The 17,571-nt window shown below is 34.7% G+C and overlaps 1 protein-coding gene across 4 annotated transcripts in view; it reads right to left on the reverse strand.

The window, feature by feature from the left end:
* CCDC91 (coiled-coil domain containing 91) overlaps positions 1-17,571 on the reverse strand; it is a 342,402-nt gene that overhangs the window by 52,692 nt on the left and 272,139 nt on the right. For all 4 annotated transcript variants that reach the window (XM_077774523.1, XM_077774522.1, XM_077774525.1 and 1 more), the window contains one exon: positions 6,005-6,118. In XM_077774523.1, coding sequence (XP_077630649.1) covers positions 6,005-6,118 — 114 coding nt within the window. The remainder of the gene's footprint in view (positions 1-6,004; positions 6,119-17,571) is intronic.

Below are 17,571 nucleotides of genomic sequence, written 5' to 3' on the forward strand. Positions count from 1 at the left end.
CAAAAATAAACATTAAAAATTTTTTTTTAATATTTTTATTTATTTCTAGGGGAGAGAGAGAGACAGCGTGAGCAGGGGAGGGTCAGAGAGAGAGGGGGAGACAGGCTCTGAAATAAGCTCCAGGCTCTGAGCTGTCAGCACAGAGCCCGACGCGAACCCACAAACCACGAGATCATGACCTAAGCGAAAGTCGGACGCTTAACCGACTAAGCCACCCAGGCGCCCCATACATTAAAAAATTTTTAAAAAATGATGTACGACTGAAAGGACAAGTACATGTGAGGGTATATTCAATTTACTAGGTCTTGGTCAGGTACAAGCAATTTCTGATATGATACCCAAATCTGCAGTTAGAAGGGCAGATGCTTTTGCATAGGTGACTATACAACCTGCCTCAGGATGAGTAGGAGCAAGTTAATTAGGCTAATTAATTAGAATGAAAATGAGGCAGAAGGCTGGGGAATGTCAGAAGGTGTCCTTTTCTACACTAATGCATAAAAAAATATATAAAATAACTAGTACAATGTAACTAATTTATACCAAGAATTAAAAACCTCTTGAAAGATTTATCAGTTGTCAAGGAAAATGTTATGCATAGTGTTGATAGAGTTTAGAGCTCTAAGAGACATTACAGATCAGACAGTGGAACTTCCATATTATTAAGAGGAGAAAAGTCAGGCACCATAAGGTATTAAATAACTGTCTTGAAATCATGTTTAATTCAAGTAACTGCAGAACTGATCCGAGAGTTCATTTTGGTCAAATACTGCCTCTCACTAAATAGTCTGAGATGCAAACACTCAAGAATATGTAGCAAAACTGGGTTAAAGGAGTCCTTTTAAAATTAAGAAATTCTGACAATGTCTTGACCACAAAAACTTTGAAGGAAGATAACTGTTCCTTAGTCTTTTCTAAAAATCTAAATTAAAAGGATCCTCTAAAGTGAAGATTATTTTCCTGGAGGTGATTTAGAAAACACAGGCCATAATTCTGGTTAAGAGGAAAAAAAAATAATCTTTTATTACATTTGGACAAGATTTTATTTTTTAGGAATCACTGCTTGGCTGTGAGTCGTTGTTGCTTGCTGAATGTTATTCACACTTCCTCCCTCATAGCAAGCTCATGTGTAACAGTCTTAACTTGTGGGATGGGTAGGAACACTCCATTCTAATCCAAGGGCCATAGGTCATTATAAACCACAAATTCTTCCTTTGCAGGGAAGAGTCAAGGGATGTGGTCTTTCCTATCCCAATTTTCTACAATCTCCTTTAGTCTAAAATAAAGTTTATGGCATTAAACACAGGATTTGATATATTATAATACCTTATGTGGCAATTAATACCGGGAGAGAAATCTTTTGCAGATGGCACCTATAGAATTTCTAGTTACAGTGAGGCAGAATGAAAAGATATATATTTTTGGGGCGCCTGGGTGGCTTAGTCGGTTAAGCGTCCGACTTTCGCTTAGGTCATGATCTCGCGGTTCGNAAGAAGTTTTCCCCACAAGATGATTTTGATGGTCTAGAATGGGCGTTGATGAACTTCTCTCTATAAAGGGCCAGAAGGTAAATATTTTACGTTGTATGGTCCTGATAGTCTCTGAAACTACTCTGCTGTTGCAGCATGAAACCAGCGAAAAACAATGCATAAACGAATGCCTATGCTGTGTGTTTCAGTAAAACTTTATTTACAAAACAAGCAGCAAACCAGACTTGAACCTGGGGCTTTAGCTTGCAACCTGTTATGTAGAATTTATAATGATTCAAGAGAGTTTAAACCAAAATTTAAATTTTAATGAAATACATTAATGAAATACATTCCAGTGCAAATCACTACACTTGAAGGTACCTTGCTGATTCTCAAATATTTTTTAAAATCTTTTCAGATTATCTTATTTACCTTTTCTTTGCGAATGTACAAATTATAGTGAATATTTCTAGGTTTATTTAAAAATTAGACAATTTTTATCAACTGACAGAAATTTGTAAGAGCTGAAGCTGCAAAACACTAGCTTTTCAATCCCATGCCAACTGAGATTTCAATATAATAATTATTTTTTCTGAGATTAGCAAGATAGATTTTACAGAGGATTAAATAAAAACCCTATTATTTACAATACTTAAAGGCATTTTTATCACTGGAATAGATCCATTATCAATTTGAATTATTTTTATGATTGATCACTTAAAAAGGCCCCCTTGTTTGGATTCCATTAGTATGGAATTTTGATTCCATACTAATTTTTGGTTGTTAATATAAATTGGACTAACAGTATAAGTACTATGTAGCCAACTTAGTAAATAATTTAGGGTGCAATTTCAGTGTAAATTATTATTTATTTATTTATTTACTTGAGAGAGAGAGAGAAAGAGAGAGAGAGAGAGAGAGAGACAGTGTAAGCATACAAGGGGCAGAGAGAGGGGGACACAGAATCCAAAGCTGATTCCAGGCTCCGAGTCTGCACAGAGTGCAACGTGGGGCTCAAACTCACAAACTGTGAGATCATAAGCTGAGCTGAAGTCAGACCTTAACTGACTGAGCCACCCAGGTGCCCCAGTTTCAGTGAAGATTATAATTCACTTAATTATTACATGTATAGGTAGCCCCTCTGTCCTGTCAAAGATGTTCAGACCAGATGAATAGTATTTAAGAAACTTGGTGATCTCTCCATTGATTTGAAACAAGACTAATAAATGGCATTTAAAAGACATTTTCTCAGTATAATTCCAATTCTTGTATAATTTTAATTCTTAGTGTACCTGTAATACTTAAAAGGGTTAGGTAACTGATTAAAAACCTGTTGACTGCAGATATGTGGAAAAAGCACTATTACCCTCTATGGTGATAATGTGATTCCACTGCATCTTATACTGTAGGACAAGTTATAAGTTATTTGAAAAGGTAAGCATTTGGATTTTTCTATGGTTCACTGTCTTTTAAAAGTAAAAACCTGAAGGGAAAGATGTAGGGAAAAGAGTCTTCATTTTAGTCTGTTAGTGAATTTGGAAAGGGTAAGATGATGTCAAAGGAAAAATTGTTTAGGACAAAAGGCATATAAAGACAGGAACTAACACAACATTAGACTTCTTCCTTCAAAGATTTCTGAAAACTTCAAAAGGAGAAGATTACTTCACAGACTGGAATGTAAGCCCAGTTGGAAGCAAAGTCTATAGGGCTTTTGAGGTGTCTAATGCTAAAAATCTCAAGTTGACTCTCTAGTTAAAAAAAGCTGGAGAGGAGAAAGGAAAATTTTTGTTCTGGAAAAGTGTTCTTCTCTGATGCAAATAGAAATCCATCTTACAAAGGAAGAAGTAGAGATGAGTTGCCCTAATTTAGTCTTTTGGAAAGAGACTAGAAGATTATGAATTTGCTAAAAAACTTTTGTTTCTTCTAACTATGACTTTGTAAGCTATGAGATATCTTATTTTTTGTGAAAAATTTCCAAGCCCAAAGATATTCATACAAATTAACTTGAAACACTGAAATACAGTTTTGGAAGGAAGAAGAGTACAGAGAATCTAAATTTTTAAAAAGTGATATAAAAAAAGAGGTCTAGTAAATAGTTGGTCCTCCATTTCAGATATTTTATCCATTTTCCTTTTTTTATAGCTTTTCTGTTTAAGAGATGGAAACATTCAAATGTTAAAAGTATTCCACAATGTGTTATAAAAAAAAAAAATCCTCCCAAATCTCCAAGTGGAAGTAATAAACTTCCTGCTAGCACACTGAATAAATCAGTCCTAATCTTCTGTGATTCTAGTAACAAGAGTGGAATAACCTTTTAGAATCACACTGTAAGCTTCAGAAGAAAGTTTCTAAACTTTCTAAAGTGTACATTTTTAATTAACAAAAAATAATGCTACTAGGAGTTTTTTTCTCTTAATAATATAGTGAAAATGATAAAAATCATAGCACAAATGACTGAATTCTTACTTTAGCTGTTCTATTTTAGTATACGTATTAACTCATAACAATTCTGTAAGGTAGGTATTGGATTTATTCCGCTTACCATATACAAAAACTGGCATGAAGAAGTGGAACTTTGGTGCGAACAGAATCACATGTTGTCATGATTTTGCTGTTGTTATTTAATGAATGTCTCTAACATGGGAGAACTGGTTTACCCAATACAAATGAATACTAATCCTTTAACAGGATTTGTAACGACACACAGATTGAAGTGGCAGAATTCATTGTCAGCTCTCTTCAAGGGTTACTTTGCTCACCAGAGACCAGATAACTCCTATAAGGGCATTTTTTTTTGCTCTCATTTTAAACATTTCTTATAGAGCCACATGACTCCTTTTGATGAGAAAGTAATATAATTTTGAGTTTTAAGAAAAATCTTCCATTTTGATACAAAAATACTAAATAATATTAAATACTAAAATAACGGTATAGATGGATTTGCTTTGTTCTATAATCTCTTGTTCGGATTTAGACCCCAAGTAAAGATTGGTCGTATATTATTGAGAAAACCCGATAAAGGATGCACCCACAAGACATCTTGAATTTATTTGAAATGTATGTTCTTTCACTCTGCAATTGCTGTACATATGTGGAAAGCATCTATAATTCCTTTGCTGCATGACTACTTTTAAACCAGACTATTTAAAATAAGCATTCTGGGGATACATATGGAAATAGCAGTTTTCTGAGAATATATCACTTCCTGAGAAGTCAATTGACTATTTTTGGCTCAGAATTTTCTCTTCAGAAGGTTAAGCACCTATTTACTGGTTTTATTTTATTTATTTGGGTGAAACTGCTTTTAAAAACACCTGGATAACATGCACAAAAATTTAATTCCGCACAAAGTGCTTCTATGAATGGATGATTTACCTGGAAAGCCTAATTAGCAATTTTTATTCTGCTGGCAAATTCTCCTTTGCTGAAACATAATGGTAGCTATTGAGGGGTGAGAATTTTCTTTGTATCATACCAAATTTGACTTCAAATTAAGAGTGTGGGATTAAGCTGGTGTCATGCACTTTCACTGTACTTCTAGCCTTCCACTTAACTGCCAGCTATAGCATAATCTTATAGTTTCTATTTATTTTGCCATTTTGATCACCAATTAAGTTTAGATCTCATGTGTCAAGTTTCCTCATACACACACAGTTTTATGTTTTATTTATGTTTTTATTATATAACACACATGATAAATACTACACAATATTTATATTATACATTTGTATCTAATATTTTATAATCCTTACATACTACTTCTATAATATATAACATGTTATACCAAACATGTAAATAAAACATAAAACATTATATTTATGAGAAGTTATTATGTAACTTATTATACACTATAATAGAAGATGTTTATTATAGATATTACATTAAACATCTTAAGTGCTTCTTATCTTGATTATTACTTAAGAAGACTAAACATTTGTTGAAAAGACTACAAATTACATTTGACTCATTATTTTTGGCCATTCATCAAACACCTGTATTAATAAGACTACACTGTACTGAAATGACATTTATTTTGAAAAGCTTCAATATGTATTCTGAATTCTGAGAAGTATATTCTGAATTATGTTTCTGAAATGGAACGATGACAGAGGGCCTTAACTTGCTAACAGTACTGAAGTCTACTAGAACCACAGTGGTGTTAACACAGTTAGAAGGCCAAGAGGGTGTATGCAAATTTCAACAAATAGTATAAGAAATTAACAAACTTATGGCAAAGAACCTAAAAATCTAAAACTATCTACTCTCTTCATGAGGTAGTTTAGTTGGAAATGCTGTATATAGATCATTTGTAGGAGTCCAGCAAGCAGTTATTCAGTGTGGCTTTTTTGTTGACAGATGGGATTTATGTTTGAAGATACAACTATCAGAATATATAATTATACCAGAAAAACAATCTTGGCGACTCTTAAGTAGATGACAAAGGACATCTTAAGTATTTTTAAATGTCCTGCTATTGTATGAAAGCCAATGTTTCAGTTTATGGAAGGACAAATGAAAACCCTTCAGGGGATACTTACTCTTTTCTGTTCTTTTACATACTCTATCAATTCATCTCTTGTTCTTTTCACTGCCTCTTCCACAGCCTTTTCACTTCGCTTCTGCTCTTCTATTATTGCTGCCTTAACAGTTTCCTGTTTGTGGGAAGAGGCGAAAAAGTCAGGGAGGTATGCACCATGACATGTTTGTGTCCCTTTTATATAAACTAAAACTCCTCTTTAATTGGTTGAGCTCAGTCTGTTCAAAGCATATCTTTAAACAGGAATAAGCATTTACAAAATCTTTTAGAATGTTAGAGATTCCACAGAATTCATTTTTCTAAACTGAGTGAAAGGGAAAAGAAATGGAATAAGCCATTTATTGCAGAGAGCGCCTGACAGACTCCAATGGCTTCCTCACCAACCTTTCATTTGATGTTTACATGATTGATTGCCTTCCTGTACTTTGCACTATCCACATAAGACTTCCAACTTGTGTTTATTCTTCCAAGAACACCCTAATGCTCTAGCTGTTTTATTCACGTTTAATTTTCCCATCATACAGTAATCAAGTGTGGTCTCGGTGAAGATTTACAGCTAGTTTGGTCCTTCTGCCAGGTTAAGATGTTGAGAGCTGGACACCATGAATAAGAGGTAAAAATTCCACCCTGTGTGCTAATATTTGAAATGAGAAATCTAGGGAGAAAAGTGGTACTTCCTATTTTACTGAAACTGTAATCAAGTGCCTCAGAGATTTCAGAATTTCAGATAAAGAGAATAAAGCCTAAAAATTAAAGAATTATAACTTTTAAGAAATCTATTTTCTGTTAAAATAGCATTTCATGGATTGGATGAACGACACAAAACAGACTTTGTTAACTTCTACTTATCTATATAGGTAGCATGTTTTTTTTTTTTTCCTCCCAGGAGATCAGTTAGGAAATGCCTGGAACTTTTGTAGGAATATTTGCTTCATTTTGTTATTCTTGATGACTCTTCACTTTGTAGTATGTGGTTTTTTTTTGTTTGTTTGTTTAGTTTTCCTCAAATAATTTTAGAAATGTGTAAGTAGCTCAGGAAATATGACACAATATTAAGAATTTCCTATTGTGATACACACACATCTTCACACTTGGGTATAAAGGTGGTAGGGTGCAAATTCTATGTACTATTTTCTACTCTGGCATTTTACACTTCAAATATATTTTGAATATTTTAACCCATTATATATTCCTTCATAATATGATTTATATTTCATTACAGGGACGTATAAGAATTTATTTTGTCAACACTTATGTGTATTCTGGTTGTTTTTAATAAAATAAAGCAGTGATGAACATTCATATATGTATTTTTGTGATGCATATTAGATATTTCTTAATTCAAGAGGTAGAATCGTTCTGGTCAAAGGATATAACTTTTGAGCTCTCTCACAGCTTCTGACAGTTTTGTACACATTTTTTCTCCCAATAAGCAGCCCATGGAAATGGCTGTTTTCTTACATCCTTCATTATATTTAGTCCCATTAGTTTTTAAAATCTTTGTTTATTTGAGGGGGAATGACATCTAATTTTATTCTGTACTTTTAAAAGGTTATTATGTGATATGCTGCATTTTTCACAGAATTATTAGCGGTATACATATCATCTTTATCATTTGCTTGATCATATCTCCTCTTCCCATTTCAGTATTAATAAACTCATATTTTTTTGGATTTCTTTCCTAAAATATAAAATTAAGTCACAAATCTGAAAATCCCTATAATGGCGGTAATTTTGAAAATGGTTACTATTTTATCTTTAGTCACTGAATACATTGAGCTTTAAGTTCCACTGATAAAATAATAGAGTACTAGGTTATTTCCCTAATTATCTGGAAAGATTAAAGTTGAAAACCTATGATAATTTTTCAAAGACAAAAATGAAAACAAATAAAATTATTTAAAATAAAATCTATTACAATTCTTACTGGTTTCACACTAATTTGAACTTTGAATGTTTTTTTTTTAAATATTTTTATTTATTTCTAGGAGAGAGAGAGAGACAGCGCAAGCAGGGCAGGGTCAGAGAGAGAGGGAGACACAGACTCCGAAACAGGCTCCAGGCTCTGAGCTGGCAGTCAGCACAGAGCCCGACGCGGGGCTCGAACCCACGAACCTCGAGATCATGACCTAAGCGAAAGTCAGACGCTTAACCGACTAAGCCACCCAGGCAAACTTTGAAAATTTTCATATCTTGGAAATGCAAAAAATATTAATAAGCCCCCTGAAATACAACACATTAATAGTTCTGAAGTAAAGAGTAAACATTCACACTGTGTGTGTAAATTAAAAGTATAAAAAGCTTCACAACAGTTCTGGTTAGGGTTTGCCAACAGCCGAGTTATAACAATCCTTAAGTTTCAGGGCTTTTGGAATTTTAGAACTGCAGAGATTATAGACCAGGATTATTTGAATGTAGAAGACAAGTCTATACCACATTAAATAGCAACTACAATTTTTTTAAGTTTATTTATTTATTTATTTGGAGAGAGAGAGACAGAGAGCATGAGCAGGGGAGGGGCACAGAGAGAGAGAGAGAAAGAATCCCAAGAATACCAAGCAGGCTCCATACTGTCAGCACAGGCCCGATGCGGGGCTAGAACTCATGAACCATAAGATCATCACCTGAACCCAAATCATTAGTTGGACGCTCAACCAACTAAGCCACCCACATGCCCTTCAACTAGAATTTCTAATTAGCAGGGGGTTATATGAGTAAATTCGATCAGATTTATTTGGTTGAAAGCAAAAGCATCAATTTAAATAAAAGGGATCCAGAAAAAACATGGAAGGATTAGCTAATCTGTTTTCCATTGGCTTTTGGGGACTAAGAGTTTATATTATCTGCTCAATCCACATTTTTGACAATCCTCTTTGCTATTTGAGCTGATAAAAAACCTTTTTCAAGGAAAGTTTCTCTTATTTCAACTCTCCTCTCCAGTTGGGAATTAGGTGACAGTCAAGGTTGTGAATTCCATCCTTAAAACAATACTTGTCAATAAAAAAATTCCTTTAAATATAATATGGAAATAAAGTTTAAGCCATTCATTTTCTAACCAGACCAAATTCTGAATTAGCTGGAAATAATTAGTGAGTTTTATGTGCATGTATACAAAATGCCTGCATGTTTTGTTGAATTCCCTATGAGACATGAGAATTAGCATGAAATAAAAAATACCTCACAAGAAATAAAGAGTTGCCACCGACGATCACATAAGTGACTATGAAAGAGTATTTTCCAGAATATTTTAGTAATGGCTACACCATTGGGACATGGTATATTCTCCATGGCAGGTTTCTCAATCTCAGCACAACTGATAATTCTTTACTGGGGGCTGCGGGGTGGGGGTGGGGGGTGGATATCCTGTGATAAGTGGCATATCTAGATGTTGAGAATCACTGCTATATGGTAAATAGTTTGGAAGGGAAAACATCCATTTGCATATGTTATGGTTTGTTAAAATGTATCAGTTATGTTTCTTGTCATATATATCTTAAATATTTTTATTTAAAATATATGCAGGAAATGACATTCAAATTCAATACAGCTAGTTTTTAAATGTGGAAAAAAGAGTTTTCAATATACGAATTTCTTAAAAACATGGATGACTGGAATCAGTTCCTATACTATAACAAATAGGTCATGATGAATATCATTTGGGGCTAAAAACTTATGTGACATTTTGTGTAAGATTTATATTATTTCCTCCTTATTGCTTAAAAATATAGTTATGCCTTGGTATCCATTAACCTACCATACATTTCAGTAATCATAGGATCATGAACTAATGAAAGATCTGTGGTTGTTTGTTTTTTCTCAGTGCAATTTTGTTAAGGATAGTAAACACAGTTGAATTATTTATGGAACAGATCTCAGCAATCAACTCAATTCTAGTCTGTGGACTATAAATGATAGTATCAAAAATTCTCTGGGGCAACCGTGTGCTTCTTTTCTATGCACAATGTATGCATGTTCCACAATTATGTATTATTTAAACAGTTGCATGTGGTTGTGGAAATACACCTTAGAAAATGAGTGTTCGAATCCTAAGTCAAGCCAAGCTGCCTTACAGTTAAACAAAAGAAGTGAGACTTCCATTCTTATACAAATTTATGAGTTCAAACCAAGTTCTACCAGTGCTTTTCAGGCACTGATGAAAATGCAAATAAAATATCTATATATCAAAATCCATTTACTGCACAGCTGAAAAACTTTAAACTGGAAGTAATTAATCTGCACTGTAAGGACATGCTAAATGTATGCTTCTCAAGTAATGAACACGCTATATTAAAATCACATGCTCACTGACTGATAACGATATTTGATAGTACTGTTCTGTGCTAGACATTTCTCCCCCCCCCGAGAATCCTCTGATTCAGTTAATGAATCTCCTAAACTGACTGGCTAATTTTCTATTCTTTCCTCTTATTTTCAGTTTCTTTGTATTTTTACACCTCTGTCTCTGGAAGATGTCTACAACTTCATCTTCTGACTTTTTCTTTTTTTTAACTTTCTACTAAATTTTAGATTTCTATCTTTTTATTTGACTTAAAAAATAGCATCCTCTTCCTGTTTCATAGATGTAAGATCTTTTTTCTTACCTTTAAGAAGCTTAATGATAGTTTTTTTAACTTTCTACACCTTTATAGAATCTGTTTTATTCCTTGTTTTTCATGGGAAGTTATCTGTTCGTACTTGACTTTTTGCTCATATTTAAAGAGTAGAGCACTAAAACGCTGAGTAACATCTCTGTGCTTGCAGTTGTGGTTTATGGACTGTGATCTTAATAGCAGAGTAATCTGGCTGAGTTGTTTCCTTGGGGCAATTTCTGATACCAATATATTTAGGTCTTTTATCTTGGGCTGTCTAAATTCCTCAGAAAAGAATCTTCCAATTTCCTGTCTGGTTGTCAGCATTCTGAGAGCTGGGATAGAAAAACAGCTAAGGTTCTCCATAAGCGGCATGAAACTTTTCACCTTGCTCTCCTCCCAACCCAATGTTAACACTGCTTTGGTGAACTCTGGTCCAGACATCCTACCTTTTATTTTTTTTTTCCCCAGAGAATTAAATCCCTGTTTTCTGCTAGAATTGGGGAAAAAAAATGAGTGGGGCCTAATTATTAAATAGACTTTCACACTTTCTTTCTTTTTGAATCTTGATTTTCATTCTCACTTCCAGAAGTTTCTGGCTTACTAACAAGTAAGCCCTTAGGAGTTTCTAAAGTATATACTGATGTTCTCATTTCCAGCGTAGGTCTCCATTTCAATAAAGTTTGTTTCAATGGAGTTTTAGAAGGGAGAGGACAAAAATGAGTATTCTTTCTTTTCTTTTTAACTATGTATGTGTCAGGAAAAATATATCAAAGTTTTTATTTTGAAATAACTTTGGATTTACAGACACTTGCAAAGATAGTACAAGAATTCTCATGTGCTTTTTATCCAGTTTCTCTTGACATTAACATCTTACATCTTACCTTAACATCTAAGGCAAATTTATCAAGCTAACAAGTTAACATTAAATAATAATAGTAAATAGATTACAGATTTTATTTGTATTTCGCCAAGTTTTCCACTATGTCTTTAGTCTCCAGGATTAATCCAGGGTAAAATGTTGCATTCAGAGAACATATTTCATTAGTCTCCTCTAATTTCTGACAGTTTCACAGTCTTTCCTTATTAGGACATTGACACTTTTGAAGTGCAGCTTTCAAGCATTTTGAAGAAATCTGGATTTCGCAATCTTTTTCTCATGAATAGACTGGAGTTATGATTTAGGGAAAGAATACCATAGATATAAAGTATGCTTCTCATTATATCATATCAGGGGAATATGGTCTTAAATGTAATGTATCACTGGTAATGTTAACCTTGATCATTTAGTTAACATGGTATCTGCCAGTTTATCTCTTCTCTGAATTAACTATTCCAATTCCCCCTATACTATGTGACAAGGTTTCCTGCCCGACTACTGGTCTGACCACAATACCACCCAATATTTTGGCTGAAACAAATCTATCTCAGTTTTTATTTTAAAATGTTTCCAAGGGCCTTCCAATAACTCTGTAAAGCAGGTATTATNGCATGACATTTTATAGTCTCTAAAGTTGACTGACAAATCTATCTCAGTTTTTATTTTAAAATGTTTCCAAGGGCCTTCCAATAACTCTGTAAAGCAGGTATTATTAACTCCACTTTACAGAACTGGAAATGGAGCCTCATACATTTTTAAAAAGTAGTCAAGGTTACGTGAGCACAAGGTAGGACTCAAATCCAACCCCACCTACTTTTTGGCATATTTACTTTGGCAATCACTTATTCTTTTAATCACAGGTAACAGAAAATTCAGCACAAACTGACTTAAAAAAGACTGTGCAACCTCACACAAAGGAACATGGAAGAACTAAGGGTAGGCTTCCTTCAGTTTTTAAACGATGTGACCAAGGATGCATCCCCAGTTCTTAGTTCTGCCTCTGGTGTAGGATCCATTTTCACAAAAGTCCTACACATATCGTTCCAAGGTGGTTACGAACAGTTCCAAGGATTTTCTCCTTTTCTTACTGTTAATGACAGTGTTTATATACCTGAGGATAACAAGTTCCAAAATGGAGTCAGTTTCAAAATGGAGGGGTAGGACATAATCATTAGCCTAAGTAAATAAGGGCTTATGTCTAAATTAAGAAATAGGTTAAATCTCACTAAGAAATAAAAAGTATCACTTTGAGAAGAGAGGAACAGATGCTGAAGAGACATCAATAAATGTGTAAGCGGATCTCATTCCGATTTGGAAACACCTCTCTTAAAACATGGTATATGGAAATGAGTGTGATGCTTCCATCAGACCAGGGAAAGAAAGTGTACTACTTCACCCAAAAATTCTATCTGGACTCATGGATCCTCTCATCACTTTACACCAAATCTATACTAGCTTTGCAAAGTACTTTTTTTCTTCCTGATTACTGAGTATTTCTTTGAATAGCCATAAGAAGAATTATCATATCAGTTTGGCACCCAACAGACAATATGATTAAATACATTTTTTTAAAGGTACCATAACACCCAGCACTATTTTTGGTGACCCTAATTTTGGTAAAATGTTTCATTTAAAAGGAACCAAAACTCTAAGAGCCAAATTGTGTTGATGGAAATCAAGTCCATTTTTAAAAGATTAATATGTCTCTTTAAAATAGTGTTGGTTCTGTACCATCTTATAATCTATTGCAGCTTTTAGGACTCACCCTCCTACTTTTCAGTTGCTTACATCTAGTGGGGAAGACAGAAATAAATAAATAGAATATGCCTGGACAATGGTATACTTATACAGTGAATGCCAGAGACAGAGAGAGAGAAGGATTTAATCTAAGAAGTGTAAAAAGAAGTTTTCCAGATTAAAAAAATCTAAATTATTAAATGAGAGTGGCTTCTGCAAGTTAGGAAAGCAATGGTACCCTAGGGTGAAGGCACATTGTGACTAAGGGCCCCACACCACCAAATAGCATGGTATGTGTACCAGCAGTTTGGTACTAAAAGCATGAAATGTGCAGCAGACTGGCAAAGATGAACTGGATAGGCAGGGGCCAGGTCACTGAAAGATTTACATTTCAAGTTCTGAAAGATTTCTAGATCCTCAGAAAGATCATACTAAGTAGCTTGAATGTTATCCTAAACGCTATGGGGAGGCACTGAAGAATCTGAAGTTCATTCACTTTTTATTCCAAACTGGAAAGGGACAAACTAGAACCAAAGAAATAGATGCAGGAGGTCAGGGTAAACAACGAGAACCCAATGAAGTCAGTGGAAACTGGCAGGCAGAAGTGTATGTGCTAAAGGATTATTATCAGGCAAAATGGAAAAGTTTGAATGATTAAAAGGTATTAAAAAGGGGAACAAGAGAGGAAGAGTTTAGGAAAATCTTCAGTTCTCTGGACTGGGCAACTTGGTCACTGGTTATATCACTGAACGATAGAGGAAATAGACCAGGATGGAAAGGTCTAGAGAGATGAGAAGGTAAATTGATGCACTATTTGTTCACTTGTCCTTATATGCAAAAGTGTAATTAAGATTTTGCCTTTAATTAAAATTTTTTAACGTTTATTTATTTTTGAAGGAGAGAGAGAGACAGGGTGCTTGTGGGGGAAGGGCAGAGAAAGAGGGAGACACAGAATCCCAAGCAGGTTCCAGGCTCCGAGCTGCCGGCACAGAGCCTAACACTGGGCTCAAACTCACAAGCGGTGAGATCATGACCTGAGCCGAAGTCAGATGCTTAATGCTGAGCCACCCAGGGGCCCCAAGATTTTACCTTTAAATAACTAGATGGCTATGACAGTTTTGTAAATACATATTAAACAACAACAACAAACTAATGAATCAAAACTAAGTAAAGGAATACAGAAAAATTAGTTCAGTGTTGTGAAATTATTTGGCCTGCGAAGCTAAAATAGAAATGCTATTTCCTTTTTTAAAAGAAGGGTCAGGTGGCAATGCTAAATTTCTTAAAGAAAATTTAACCACTGATTGTAATGTCTGTGGCTTTGGGGGAAAACATAACCCCAAATTACAGTCGCTGTGGTTATAAACCATTATGAAGAGCTTCCAACGTCAGACATAGCTTAAGTGTCTGTATGCTCTGGAGTCCTTTTACAGGACTTTGCTAGAACAGCAAAATTAATGACTCTTTTCTCTTTGTCCATTTTGGTGTCAATAACAAATGTACTTTCCTTTCGTTAACAACGATTTTCAAGGGACACTGAGTGAATTTAACCAAAAAAGCCAGAGAAAGCCAGAGTCATAGCTTTCTTCTGAATATTTCAGAAAAAAAACAAAACAATCTATAATCAACACTAAGCGCTACTCTTAATTTATGATGAAGGCCAAACGAAGTCATATCTCAAACAGATTCAGAGAAATGTGCCACAATCCTTAGAAACTGTGTTTTCTGTCGTACTTGAACATTTATCCCTTCAGTTAATGTCACTATTAACACAGAGAAAATCTAGAGGCAAATTCAAAGTCAAAGCTGTCTGTCTTCCTTACTTTTTTCAGAGTAATTTTAGTTACTTAAGTTTATACTCATTGTCTTTCACTCTGCTGCACCCAATTCTTTCCTAATTTCTAGTGTGACTTAGTGGTCAAAGATGCTAATTCCTGTTAATTCTCAGGTTTATTTCCAGAATTCTTTTAATTAAAGAAACACTTGCGTGCTATGAAGTGACCTGAATATTAGAATTAAAAAAACGGCTTCCTGGGGTGCCTGGGTGGCTCAGTTGGTTAAGCATCCGACTTCGGCCCAAGTCATGAACTGGTGGGTTGTATGTTCAAGCCCAGCACTGGGCTCTGTGCTGGCAGCTCAGAGCCTAGAGCCTGCTTTGGATTCTGTGTCTCCCTCTCTCTCTGCCCCACTCCACTCACACTCTGCCTCTCTGTCTCTGTCTCTCTCAAAAAGAAATAAACATTAAAAAAATTAAAAAAAAGCTTCCTGGCTTTTTTAATGTCATCCCTTCAGTCAGTACTCAAGCAGTTTGGTAGTTCTTCAGGCTCCAGGGATCACAATTAGCTGCCAAAGAACAAGGGGACAGAGTGCTGGTCTCTGAAACGAGACAGGAGCTGGGCAGAAGATGGTAGGAGCTGCTGTTAATAGAGCCTCTTACAAAATGTAGATGAAGCCTTGACCACTCAATCTGGGTAATAGTATGATACAAAAAGCACCAGTAACTTTAACACCTTCACATATCACCTGAAGTACAACCATCATAAGTGTGAGACTATTTCCACTATTACACAGTTAATCTGAAGTAGCCATATTTTTTTGTAGGAAGAAGATTGTCACATTCCGTAAAAAAAAAAAAAAAAAATCTCAGGCAGAGTCCCTCATTCCCAGAAAATTTTTGTTTTTTACATATTGGACTTTGACACCATTTACATGGTTATTAATCTCAAATTTTGATCTCTAGTCCTGACAATCCATCTGAACTCCAGACACACATTTCTGTCTACCCAACATTTCCTCTAAAATTATGAATAGGCACCTCAAATTTAATATGCACAAACTGGATTATTTATCCTGATGAAACTCAACCCTCCTCACCATCTCGAATTGCCATCTATCCAGTAATTTATTCTGGCAGCTACCTGTTTAAAAAATAGCTTTATTAAAATATTATTTACATACAGTAAGATTTACCACTATACAATACATAATTTGGTAAGTTTTATCAAGCGTTCACAATTATGATTAAAATATTTTTATCATTTTCAAAAAGTGCCCACCCCCAACTACTGATTTCTTTCAAATCAGTTTTGCTTTCTTCAAAATTTCATATAAATAGAATCGTAATGTGTAAATTTTTTGAGTCTGGCTTCTTTCTAATTTCCTTATCGAAATAAGATCTCTACTGCCTTCTCAGCCAAACACATAACCCTTTCCATAGTCCATACCACTATATGGAATTGCTTTATTCATTGTAAGTCTTTTTCAGCTTGAAGGTAAGTTTCAGGAGTACCTAGGGAGTCTGTCTATCTTGTTTGATGCTATGTGCCCAAAACTTCTAACAGGGTCAACAATAAATATTAGTGAATAAACTAATGAAAATAGTCCCTTTAAGTTTTTGCTATTGAAATTATCTATACATTAAGTGATCGATGAGATGGATTTGGGCTTTATTCTAAGATGAGAACATTGGGCGGGCGAAAGCTTAGGGGTGAGTTGCAAGGCGTCTTGAATGACACTGCCTGATTCTGAATATGGTCTGTTATCCCTTCTAAGGAGTTATTATGACCTTGAGCAAGTTACATGACATTCCTAAGCTTTAATTTCTGCATCTGTAAAAATGGAGATAACAGATTCTTCTTCATAAGGTGGTTGTGAGTATTAAATGAGATCTAACATGGAAACAATAAGAAAACGGCCTGGTAGTTAGCACTCAATTAATGGCAGCCAATAGTGTTAGAATTATTGCTATCTCCAGCCCCACTGCTACCACTACTACTCTTATGTTACTATTTCCTATAGTCAAAGATGAATAAAAACTTCCATAAAAGTCGATTTTTAGCTAGTAGCCTAAAATGTTTTACAAATAAAGCCAGGTAAGTGAAACTTGACCATGGAGAATAATAATAATAATAATAATAATAATTAATTATTCTTATTCTTATTCTTATTTGAGAGAGAGCACAAAAGTGGGGGCGGGACAGAAGGAGGGTGGGAGGGAAGAAGGAAGAAAGAGAGAGAGAGAGACAGAGAGAGACTGACTCTTAAGCAGGCTCCACACCCAGCGTGGAGGGGCGGGGTGTGGAGAAAGCCAGGCTCCATTTCACCACTGTCAGATCATGACCTGGGCCAAAATCAAGAGTTGAATGCTTAATCAACTGAGCCACCCATGTGTCCTTAATGCTTTCTTTACTGTTACAAGAAACAATAACATTCTGTCAACTTTTGTAAAGTCTAATATTCCAGGTATTTTCCTAAAAGTAGTAATAAGGACATTAAATATAAATCTGAAGCCCACAGTTAAAAACTTGTGATTTTAAGGGTATGAACATTCAAGAGGCAGAATTTCTCATTCCTATCATTGGT

The sequence above is a fragment of the Crocuta crocuta genome, unplaced genomic scaffold, assembly GCF_008692635.1.
Source record: "Crocuta crocuta isolate KB4526 unplaced genomic scaffold, BGI_CrCroc_1.0 scaffold176, whole genome shotgun sequence".
Lineage (NCBI taxonomy): Eukaryota > Metazoa > Chordata > Mammalia > Carnivora > Hyaenidae > Crocuta > Crocuta crocuta.